Below are 13241 nucleotides of genomic sequence, written 5' to 3' on the forward strand. Positions count from 1 at the left end.
TCAACTGGGTCAGGATTTGTTGTTTCAATGGCATTATGTAATTATTTGACAATGAAATGCCAACTAATCACACAATAAATTTATTATATATACATTTTTGCCCCAGGCAACAGCAAGTAGCCCTGCTAGTTTTGGTTTTTGAATGAGACTTTTATGAAAGTTAAATTTGGATCAAAGTATTGCATGGCTATTTAATGAATTGAATATAATTGTTTAATATAGTTTAAATTTTTCTTTATATAGAAGTTACTCCAGACAAGGCATGAAGATACTTAATGTAAATAGATTTAATGATGTAAAAAGAATAAGTGGATGTTCATACAGGAATGAATATCATAAAAAAAAAGTAATAATGCAAATAAAAAAGAAAAAAAAAAGAAAGATATTTTTTAAATCTAATTCACCCGAAACAAGGCACAGTGCCACTTGGACATAAAGGGCTATTATTTGGGACCATATCTACAGGGACACTATGTAGGAAGTTGAGCCGCAAAATGTCTGTTCACATTTCATTTAAACTTCTGCATGTTAGTACAGTTAGGGAAGCAGGAAACCGGGAAGGAATTCCAAAGTCTAACAGTTTGAGGAAAGAAACTATTAGAGTAGAAGGCTTTCCGACATCTAAGGATCTCTACAGTGTAGGGGTGGGATTTTGCTGCTTGTCAGGTTTGTCGGGGCATTTACGTCATAGGGCCACAAGTCCTACAAGTTCATCAGCGCATATCTTATTAAAATACTTGTAAAATTAACACAGGGATACAACGCTGCAGCAATGGAACAGCTGGAGTTTGGTTGACAGTGCAAAACCTGTTAGGTTGGAGACTTTATTCTGGACCTTGACTAGAGAGACTAGTGGTTTATATTCACAGAGTCTGAAGTAACTAATAATGCAAATAGATTGAAAATATATATACTCACAGAGTCTGAAGGATCTGCCACAACAGCCATGGTCGAATCCCCTACATAGTAATTGCATGGCACCTGCAAAATAAAAACAGTATTTCTACTTTTAAGCATAATCAATTGGCGTCCTTAGATTTTAAGGATAAACATGCTTCTATAATTTCCATGAAATAATACAAACTGAAAATTGCTTGTGAAATATGTGACGAGGATGGAGTCGGGAATCCAAGCTCAGAGGGTGGAATTGAGAATCCAAGCTCAGAGGATGGAGTCGGGAATCCAAGCTCAGAGAGTGGAATTGGGAATCCAAGAGGGTGGGCTCGGGAATCCAAGCTCAGAGGGCAGGGTCAGAAATCCAAGTTAAGAGGGTGGATTCTTAACTTCAATCTACAAAAATTGACTATGTAAATCTAAAAAATGTTTAGTTTATAAAAAATTTAAAAAGCAAATCCTTGAGATGAAAAAAAAAAAAAAAAAAATGAATAAAAGATGTGGTGAAAATGCTTTACTTACATTGTCAGCACATGTAAAACCAAGAACTTTAAAACATTTCTCAGATTTAACTTTCATTTCCTTTTTATCTTTCTCCGTAATTGGTACCAAAGTAGATCCATAACGATAAGCTGGTCACAAAAAGAAAAAAATTATTCTAAAAATAGAATTACATATTTGTTTTGCACATCAATAAATTTTATTTAAACATTTTCAAACATTAAAAAACTTCACATATCTGTGATCAAAAAAGAAGTACGCCAGCCTAAAGATAAGTGGACAACTATAGTTGAGGGCAATCTATAGGCTCACTCTTCATTAACTGTTACGCCAAAATATAAGAGAGAGTGCCACTCCATTTGCCCTTGATCTGTGGTTAAAAATTGTTAAATTCGACACACTGCTGCCAAAAACTCGCTACTCCAAATCTACACACTGATGTAAAAACTCAACTCCAAATCTTAACATTCTGTTAAAACTCAACTCTAGAACACAACGCACTGCTGACATTTGCTACTCTGACATCCAAATCTAAAATCAACCCTGCCTCTAAAAAAAAAAAAAAAAAAAAAAAAAAAAAAAAATCAGGCTTTTTATATCCAATTGGAAGCATCTTGTTTGCATGTTATGTGGAAAAAAAAAAATGGCTACCTTTTCGCTTTATATGAAAAAATGGCAGAAGAAATAATTTTATCATTCAAATCATGAATGAAGAAATACTTTCATCATTAAAATTTTCAATGAAGAAATACTTTCATCATTCAAATTATAAATGGAGAAATAGTTTCATCAAAGTTGATTAGATAAAAATAGAATGAAAGCTATTGTGAAACAATAGAATTTGCCTGGAAGATTTTTTTTTTTTAAACCATTGATCAATAAAATACAAAACAAAAATATATTTACCTTCAACACGGCCATCATAATCAACTTCTGTTTCTTCCTCATCGTTCAAGTGGAATGTTTTGGACGTTTTTATAGTTGCATCAGGATCTTTAGCATAGACTTTTTTCCAGGATTGACTTAATTTTTGAGATTTTAACTGAAATCAAAAAATATAATGCATTACTCATTAAGTCTTGGGTCTAACTAATAAAACAATGGTTTTTAGACAAAACTTAACGTTACTCTCTGTAGTCTCTTTCTTGGATGACACATTGATTCTAACACTTCTCTAGCAATTCAATGCATTTTTTGGTGCTTATGTAGTTTAATTCGATTTCATAAATTGCAATTTAGATTAAAACACTATTATGTACTTACTTGTGATGTCGAAATTTTAAAAACTGCAAAACATTATAAAGTAGAAAATCTGTTAGAAATATTTTTTACAAAAAAACATTAGAAATCTGCTATTTTCTAAGTGCTTCTATATTATAATAACGAAAAAATATTGAATTTCAAGGAAAACAAATGGTGCTTACGTAATTGTCATGTCGCAAACAGTAACATATTAAAAAATCATGGAAAACAATATGGCAGAAAAATAATTATTAATGAAAAACAATTTTTGATAAAGTTTTGATGGGGAATAAAATTTGTCTGACATTTCAAATTTGTTCATTATGTGACGTAAGCAACAGAACTTAATTATCTACCCTGTCAACTTATCTCATTTTTGGGTAAACTTAACAGTGATTTCGCTTTATTTGATAAATTTCTTTTCATTAATAATTATTTTCTACCTCATAATTTTTCGTAATTATTGGATATGTTACTATTTGAGACCTGATAATTATGTGGGTATCATTTGTTTCACTTGAAATTCAATATTTTTTTGTTATTATAATATAGGAACAAAATTTTCTAGAGTGACACACTGATTCTAATGCTTCTCTAGCAATTCAATGCATTTTTTTGGTGCTTGTATAGTCTAACTTGATTTCATAAATTGCATTTTTGGTTAAAACAATATTACGTCATGTTGAAATTAGTAGAAACTTGAATAATTGCAAAAAATTATACAGTAGAAAATCTACTAGATATTATTTTGTACAAAAAAAAAGAAGATATTATAAATCTGCTACTTTCTATTTTGAAATGATGTTATGTATCAATAACACAGTTAACATGATACTAGCTTGAACCAACTTGTTTGTGTTCAAGTGTAGAGAGGTTGAAAGGTTAAGACCGGCAGGCTTCAATTAACAGACGCATTGCACCTGTGTGCAAGCAGGGATCACGAGGCAGGTCAGTGCATGTTGAATGCAAGATGTGTTGATAGGATTTGCCACTCCACACCATATCTCAATATATAAGGACAAAACACACATAGTCGGTGATCAGAATCAGTCAGAACGAGAGTCTCACAGTCATGATGAGAAAGGAAAAAGAAGAGATCTGAATCAATTCAGTGATGCAGAGGTCCTCCCAAAAATGAGGAAGATCCTAAATAAAGGCTGTCTATAAATAATAATAAACAAGTCATGTTTTAAGTGCATGCATGATTTGATTTCCAGATTGAAGGTAACCGTCGTGAGAGGCATCGACCGAAAAGAGGAGAAAAAGTATGTCTTAAGACCTCCTTGTAGACTGTATGTGTGACACACACACACCCATACATCTATGATAATCGATTAACGGCCCTGTCATAGTTATATACACACCACACAAATTATATAGATCAGTACGCAACAATTATTTTGTCAAAATCATAGTTTGCATTTACCTCCCCTGGATTTTAAGAGTATTAACAAACACGATAAAACTGTATCTATCTATATATCTATAAAAGTAAGAATGTGGATGCTTGTGTGAGACGACAAATCTCAACTTGTATATTCAACAAATTTTTGATCTACAGACTTGAAATTTGGTATATAGGGTATTCAGACATGTGGAAAACTTTTTAATCGGTTTTTAGCCAGAAAAAGCTGCTGCTAAGAGGTCAAAAGTAAAAAATTAGAACTTTAAGGGGGGGGGGGTCCCATTGGATTTTTATCTGTTTGTTAACTGTTTCACAAATGTACATATGCGAATCATTCACATGACAGATTACTTACGTTAAAAATAAAAAACACAACGATCGTGGCAAGTTGGCCCAATGGTTATCGTACTTGACTCACTGTCTTTAGATTTTGGTTTCAATCTCAGCTCAAGTTTTTTGTTTTTGTTTTTTTTACTTACAAGAAGTGAACTGTTTATAAAAACGTAATATTCGCATGCACATGTTTCAGTTTCTTTCTGTTTTTGTTTTTTTTTACTTAATTTTTTTAAAGGAAATTTAATGTTATGTTTAATACCAAGCAATGCTGGGTACGTCTGCTGGTAGTAAGTTTATTTTTATTTGGAATAATTTTTTGACTGCATTATTGCATGTAACTTCGGGAATTTTTATTAACTTCAGCATGATACATAAGTATGTAATAGTGTTTTTACCAAAAATGTATTTATTTAAAATCGAATTATACTGCAAAAGCACCAACTTATAAGAATTTATCTTTAACCTCACAATATGACTCAATTTCCGACATCACTTCTCAGTGATGTGAAAAGTCAATAGCAGAAAAAAAAAAAAAAAAAAAAAAGAAAAAAGGGGGGGGGGGGAAAAAAAAGAAAAAATGTTCGGAGATGACAAATAGTCATTTTTATTTTTTATTAAAATTCTATTTGATAATTTCCTGTAATTTTTTGTGTACGCTAATGTTTTTCCCAAATAAATGTCATCTATAAGTTTTCCTGTTTTTTATTTTGAACTGCCATATTTTGCACCAAAGTGGAATCCCACTAAAAATGCATACCTGCAAATGTGTGCACCTTACCTTGATATAACCGTGGATAGGAATTGTTATGAGATCACCAATCTCTAAATTGCATTTCCATGCAGTTGGATTTGTTTGTTTTGAAGTAAATTGGCTCAACATAGATAGGGCCTCACTGCAAAACAATAAAAAAAATCCAATCAAATCTTCTCTCTCTCTCTCTCTCTCTCTATATATATATATATATGTAAAAAAAGATGGGTTTTTTTTTATAGAAATCGATATGTTAATAGATAATTAAAATTAGTTTTTAATAAGGATTAAATTTTTCAAGGAATTTTATGACATCATTCAGGTACCCCCCCCAAACCGCCAGTAGTATTTAATTATTTAATCCTATTATCGCCTACCAATAAAAACACAAATGTTTTATAAGTAGCTTACTTGCCACAAGTATATTTTATACTACTAAATTATACTCTTATATTGAGCATTGTCGGAATAAACACTAAAATTATATATATATATATATATATATATATATATAGTCTTTGAAGTTTTTAACATTTGAAACCACACAAAAAATTATTTTTTATCATTCATTAAAAAAAAAAAAAAAAAAAAAAAACATCTAGTCAGTAAGTCATTTAATTACCTGCAATCACTGCATCAACTCTCAAATTTACTATAATACCAATTTTTATATTTTTTAAGGGATCATCAGTTGTTTACCATGAAACACTGTTTCGGGGATTTAAAAACAAAACAGTGTATTACATCATGGCTCCCCAGCAGTGTTGATCAAACACCACCACCCTTAATCTTAGGAAGAAGACAAGTTACAAAAATTTTTTTTCCCCAATTTCCTATTCTTAATTGTAATTACTAACCTTTTCATAGTATAAAAATGAATTTCTTACCTGTGCGATTCATCAATTTCCACATTTAAAATGGATACATTTTATATATATATATATATACACATACACACTAGCAGGGAGAAATGACGTTGTCCAGGATTGAATGAGGATCAACAAATGTTCCATCCTCCCATACTTGTCATCAAAATTGGTGAAATCACCCATTTTTTAATTAAATCGATTGATTGCTTGCTCTAGTTAGGCACCCCTCCTGCAGTGTATCAGGAGGAAGCTTTACATGTTACCAACCAATGATTTGGTCCACAATACATTGTATTTTACATTGCACTGTAGAGAATGTACTGTTGATTTAATAAAATTATTTGTAAATAATGGCTTCACTTAAAGATTAAAATGCAAAAATCAAGTATTATGGATCAATGGTGCTCTAAACAGAAATATTAAGCTTGAACGCGCCCCTGTCTTATCAAAGAATCCACTGTTGGTTTTATGAAATTATTTTTACATAATCACTTGAATTAAAGTTAAACGTACAAAATTCAAGTATCATGGTTTAATTGTGCTCTAAAAAGAAACATTTATTTTGAATACACTCCTGTCTTATAAAAGAATCTATGATTGATTTTATACAGTGGGCTTTCTGTTTGTCTGATGATAAAACTTCTCAAATGCACTTGTGATTTTTTTTTTTTTTTTTTTTTTTTTTACAAAAGTATCACCACGTATAAATAAGGATAAGGGTTAAAGAGTGTACAGTGTGTTAGGTTGTATAAAAGCATTAACTTTGATCAAAATTGGATTTCTTTCTTTAATTAGATTTTTCAATTATTGATTTTCTATACTTATGAGGCACATGCTATATAAGAACACCGCCAGACACGTCAAGCACCTTGTAAAATTAAAAAAAAAAAAAATTGGTCCAGCCATTTCCGAGTCAATAGGGAACAAACTCACACACGCAAAAAGTTCCTTTTATATAACAGTAGATATAGAAAGATAGACAGATTATATATATATAAACACGCACATAATATGAGGGGCATTCCAAAAGTAACATCTATTTTTTATATACAAATATAGCATTTTAAAACGAAACAATGAATCAAACGTTCGTGCATGCGCAATTCACATACAGCATCCAAACCAATGTTTTTACCTGCCCCCCCCCCCTCAAATAAAACAATATTTCTACATGAAATAATTGACGATTTTTTCTAATTTTTTGATATCATGTGTCTGAGAGGTTACTCTTTCTAATGAAACCACATTCATGCATCCTTCCGGCATTTCAAAATAATTCTGCAGACAGACAACATGCGAACATTTTACTAACTGAATTTTATTTTTTTAATTTTAAACAAATAAATATTTGTTTATTTTCATAATATTGCATTGTAATTTGGCTTTCAAACGTATCTCATACATATTTTATATTTTATTTCATTTTATGTTTGACTAGCCAGGGGTACCCGGCGTTGCCCGGGTGTTTGGAGGTGTGTGTGGTTTTGGGTAAATCAAAACTCCAGGGGGTTAAAATAAAATATAATGTTTTGGTAGGTAAGTATGAGGATCGAACCCGAAGCCTTGAGGCAAAGTTGTAAATTAAAGTGTGAAAAAAAAAAAAAAAAAAACGTTCGACGTTAACTATTGCGCCACCGCGAGATGCTAACGAAAACACGTTTGAATTTATTTAATAACTTAAATTAGCAGGTGCACGTTTTAATGACTTAATGAGGTCAACTTTTGACTGCAGGGTAGCATTTCATTTAGTGTGGGAATGTCCCCCCCCCAAGACGTAGGGGGATATATTATAGGAAAAGGCTTAATCTACATGCGGCGAGCGAAAACTGTTGAATATTTATCTTCCCAAAGTCGAGCAAATTAAATAGACAGGCGAGCTCCGTTGCTAACTCTGAGATATTACGATTTACATGTGATATAAAAAGTTTTAAAAAGTTATTAGGCGACCGACCGCTTCTCTGAAAAAAGCCTTTCTTGGACATGCACAAAAAGCGAACATACATTTTCGCTTTTATATATATAGATTTATTTATACATCATGCTTAAATAAAAATTGTTACAAACAAAATTGTCTTTTAAAAAATGTTTCTTTTTAAAATCTTCAAGATGCACTTGAACGTTGGAGATTACGTTGGCCGAAATGTGAAAATAACATCCAAGATGCAAACAGTAGTCTGAATAAAATACAAAATAGACTAAAATTGATCTAGAGTCAATTACCAAGCAAAAATAGAGACGATCTACGCATTAAAAATACATTATTTTTATAAACAATCTAATGCTTATATCAACGTATATCTACAAAGCCACCATTCGCCCATGCATCGAGTATTGTTGCCACATCTGTGCTGCTGCACCTACCACTAGTCTCTCCCTCTTGAAGAGGGTCCAAAAATAGAGTCGTCAATCTAATAGATCCCACTTTGTGAACTAAGCTCCAACCCCTGTCCCATCACTGTTGCATCTCTGTGCCTGTTTTACAAATATTTTAATGTAATGTGCTCTGATGAACTCGTTACACTTGTGCCCCCTCGACATACATATCCCTGACAAACCTGCTTAGCAACAAAATCACACTCCTTCACTATTGAGGTCCCTAGATGCCAGAAAGCTTGCTACTCCAACAGTTTCTTCTCTCGACAGTCAGACTTTGGAATTACCTTCCTGCTCCCTACTTCCTTGACCGTATTGATATGCAGAAGTTTAAATGTAACGTAAACCAACATCTTGTAACTCTTTCCTAGACATGGTCCCAAATAGTAGCCCCTTACATCCAAGTAGCGATATGCCTTGTAAGAGGTGAAAAAAACAAAATCCTACATAAATGGAAAAGTTAAAATAGAAAAGTTCTTGAAATTGAAGATCAGCTCTTTGAAATTTTTTTTAGATATTTACCCAAAAGTATAGGAATTTCCATTTGTCTCTTTGAGCATTCGTTTCACAACAGCTTCTCCTGCCTTTTGCTGTTTGGTCTTTTCTTTCTTGATTCCATTTGTCAGCATTGATGCGTCACCTGAGCCATCATCTTCATCATCAAGGTCAGGACCACTAAAAAACAAATAAAATTGATCAATTTCATAATAAAGTCAAAATCTCCGGGGATATGAGTAGTGAATGGAAATAAAAAATGTTGAAATTAACAGTTGACAAGAATCGGTGGAACAAGCTCAGCGCTGATCAAACGTTAAAACGCTGAGAAAAACAAAATACTCAATTGTTTTAAAGTATTCAAATAATTTGGAGGATAATAAAGGAGGGTACATATTTTTACATTTTATTTTCTTTCAAATCATTTGATTTTGATTTTTTTCAAATCATTTGATTGAGCGTTTGATTAACAGACAGTAGGCCTCCTTGTGTACCAGAAGATTTTTTTCAGGTCTAAAATAGAAATATTCAAGATTTGGAAATTAATTGTCGCTACACAAAAAGGCCACTGCAAAAAAATCTACAAAGAGAATGTGGAACTGGAATTGTGTTGGAACATACTGCTACCGACTGGAAGAAATTCATTAGAGACATTTGCCAGGATTATTTCCTTAGGAATCTTCACAGAGGCCCAAGGCACACAGCAGAAATCGATGATTCTGTTTATAAGAAATTACGTTGGGAGACTCATCGAAGCGCTGTGTTAAAAAAAAAAAAAAAAAAAAAAAGAAATATTGCCACTCTTCTTGAAAAAAATGGAAAAATAAAACATCAACAGTATAAACTTTCATGAAAACATTCACATAGCTTTGCTAACAATTTTTTAAAGTTAAAAAAAAAATAATAAAATTATTCATTAAACTTAAGGTAGGTTTGTTTTTTTTAAAAAATATTTTATAATAAATGTTGTTAATTGTTTCCCGGCATCTTTTATTTCACTTAGTTTGCTCCGTGGATCTCGTCAGCTACAAGTCCAGTCCAGTCCAAGCCAACATCACAGAAATCTGGATCAAAAGATGCACGAGTACCAAATTTCCCAACCTGGGTAGGAAGGGGACATGGACCCATAGAATGTGTGGAGAAACAATGTAAGAAAAAAAAAAAAAAAAAAAAAAAAATTGTGATTAATGCGCTAGTGATTAGTTGTAAAACATTTAAAATAATTTGAAAAATCAGCTCTTATTTAGAATTTAACTTTTTTCAAAAAACAAAAATTCAGACAAGTTTTTATGATGCATATACTCATCATGGAAGAAAATGTCATATTCCAAAAATCACAAACTGATCAAGTAGTTTTTTTGTTTTTTAAATTAAGAAAATCAAATTTTATGAGGAAGTGCAGAGAGGGCTAGTAGCAACCATATTTTAGAATGGGTTAAAATTCAAAGGTCGGCAACTCCTTTGGACAACAGAGATTTAAGGACCATGCTATTTTATCATTATTTTATCATTTTTTTCTTTTTTTTTTTTTACACAGTGATCACCACTTATCAAGGCCCGGAAGCCACTCAGGGATAAGGGTTATTGCAAGTACATCACGTTAGTGAGGAGATTTTATGAAGTGTTTAATTAGGGGGGCGGTTCATTAGGAATTTGTTAACATTAGACTTGAAGACATCCAAGTTGTAGTCCGGAGGGAAGCAGGCAGATGGAACAAAGTTCCACAGGTGTGCAGTTCTAAGAAAGAAGCTTTGCTCATGAAATCCGCGTTTTGATTTAGGCACAGATATAGAGTGGGGGAAATTTTTCACAGTGGATTCAGCTAGACGGGTGTTTTTCGTGAAAGTTTGGCGAGGGGGGACCAGGGATTGGAGTTCAGACGAGCACCTGCCATGAAAATAACGATAAAACAAGGATAGGCTCGCAACATCTCTTCTGTGGGAGAGGGGTTGCAGGGTAGAGAAAAGGGCATCCCCCACTAAACCACGAAGTCTATTTTGTACTCTGTCAAGGCATGATAGGCTGTTTTTGGCAGCTCCTGCCCAGATATGGCAACAGTATTCCATCCTTGGCTGTACTTGGCTTTTATATAGATAGAGAATTGCATCAGTAGTGAGATATCTTCTGGAGCAGTAGAAGGATCCCACCATCTTTCCTGCGACCTTGGCAACAGACTTGATGTACGTGTTCCATTTCAGATCAGGAGTAAAGGTCAAACCCAGAAGCTTGTCAAAACACGGGGCCTCACCCAGACGAGAGCCATCCATCACAATTGATGCCAGCTGGGGATCAGAGCGTTGATGATGTAAGGATAGGAGTTTGGTTTTAGATGCATTAAAGGTAACTAGCCACATCTTCCCCCACTGAACCACGCGCTCGAGATCAGAGGAGAGAGAATCAGAGAGAACTTCGTCATTTACAGCCTTTGATGTGTTGCCATAGATGGTCGTGTCATCAGCATAGATGTCAACGAATGATTTAAGTATGTGTTTAGGGAGGTCATTGATGTAGATCAGGAAGAGAGTTGGGCCCAGGATTGACCCCTGAGGGACTCCAGCATTTATATTGCAGGCCTCCGATTTTTGTCCATCTACCACTACTCTTATGAGCCTATCGGAGAGAAATGATTTAATGATTGAGAAAACATTTCCAGTTATACCGTAGCTGGAAATCTTGTGAAGTAGACCCTTATGCCATACTTTGTCAAAGGCCTTTGATATGTCAAGAGCAATTGCCCTAGAAAGGAAGCCTTTGTCAAGAGATTCACTAATCCTGTGGGATATAACCGTCAGCACATCTGCGGTAGATCTTGCAGAGCGGAAACCATATTGTGTGTCACTAAGAAGGTTATTCCTGCTGAGGTGGTTGACTATTTCTCTATTTAGTATTGATTCCAGTAACTTACTCATAACACAGAGAAGACTTATTGGTCTGTATTGAGAGGGAGATGACTTATCACCTGAATTCTTAAATACAGGGCAAACTGATGAGGTCTTCCAGGGGGTCGGAAAGCACTTCTCCTTAAGGCAGCGCTTAAATAGTTTCGTAAGTATGGGAGCAAGTTCTGGTTGAAGCTTTTTTAACACTATAATTGGGATGCCATCAGGGCCAGTTGCTTTACTGGAATCTAGGTTTTTTATTAGCTTGGCGACCTCATGCACAGATATTTGTATGTTACCTAGCTTGTTCTGTGTTATAGGAGGAAATATGGGGAGTTGATGGCCTTTGTCGCATAGGGTAGAATTAGCTGCAAAGTTCTTTGCAAATAGTTTGGCCTTGTCTGACGCTGACGAGATAACCTCTGGTCCATTGATAATGGTTGGGATAGAACGCACACTTCTGTTCAGGATCCTATTTGTTATTTGCCAAAACTGGTGGGAACCAAGCCGCTGATCAGCTACCTTGGATTTAACAGACTGGGCATATAGCTAAAAATCATGAAATTATCTTTGATTACCCCCAGTTGATTTTTTTTGTGCATCTGCTTTTGATCATTGTGTGGGTTATAGTCAAAATTGTATGTACTTTTCTACTTCCAGTTTCTGCTCTGCAGATGGGATGACGGTGACAAGTAAGATATCGTCCCTTCTGATTAATGATTATCTTCCTCTCAGATAATGTGAAACCCCCACATGTTAAGAATGGCTTTTTTGTCCATGCTTAATTATCCAGCCAAATGGACAGCAAAAACAGGAAGTCAAAAAGAGCAGACGATTTTGATATTTCAGCATTGCGTTCATATATTCAGAATATTACATGTACAAATGGCAGTCGGGGTAGGTTTAATACCAGATTTCTAAAGGCTGTTTAACTTTAAGGATCGATAAAAAGTTGGATATGCTTATACATGTTGTATATACAGGATTCACTCCTAAAAAAACTAACCATGATGAACTCTGGAACAAAGCTACTAGGTGTATGAGGTATAAATGTGGGCTATATTTAGTTAAATTTAGTTTTATTACAAAAAGGATAAAAAGGGGATGTAAGTTCTTAGTGAAAAATCAGATAACCAATTTTTTAAAAAGTTAAACTATAATTATCAGACATGAATGAATAAATATTCTTTAAATTTAAGTTCTTTAGGAGTATTTTAAAAGATTTTTAGAAGACATTAGCACACAAACTCACAATTGAAAATTCAAATACATTAGATTTGAATTTGATCCATAGTTATCAGACATCAATTAAGCAAAATTCCCTTAATTTTAATTTCTTCTTAAGACCCCTTGTGTTTAAGCCTTAAATTAAAAAAAAAAAAATCTAGAATCATAATCATGTAATGGATTTTGATCAAATTAGAAATAAATATTTTGGACATAAGTTTCAGTATCATTATGTAACGTTGTACATGTTTACACACGGGACCCACACG

The 13241-nt window shown here is 33.5% G+C and overlaps 1 protein-coding gene across 1 annotated transcript in view; it reads right to left on the reverse strand.

The window, feature by feature from the left end:
- The window catches only part of LOC145294086 (DNA repair protein Ku80-like), a 74458-nt gene that overhangs the window by 27562 nt on the left and 33655 nt on the right, over positions 1-13241 (reverse strand). Inside the window, exons 6-10 of the mRNA XM_080141146.1 lie at positions 8894-9046; positions 5157-5271; positions 2302-2437; positions 1417-1526; positions 919-981 (exon numbers count right to left, since the gene is read on the reverse strand). Coding sequence (XP_079997272.1) covers positions 919-981; positions 1417-1526; positions 2302-2437; positions 5157-5271; positions 8894-9046 — 577 coding nt within the window. The remainder of the gene's footprint in view (positions 1-918; positions 982-1416; positions 1527-2301; positions 2438-5156; positions 5272-8893; positions 9047-13241) is intronic.

This window comes from Euprymna scolopes, chromosome 15 (assembly GCF_053919585.1).
Source record: "Euprymna scolopes isolate OS-2025 chromosome 15, ASM5391958v1, whole genome shotgun sequence".
In the NCBI taxonomy this organism is placed as follows: Eukaryota; Metazoa; Mollusca; class Cephalopoda; order Sepiida; family Sepiolidae; genus Euprymna; species Euprymna scolopes.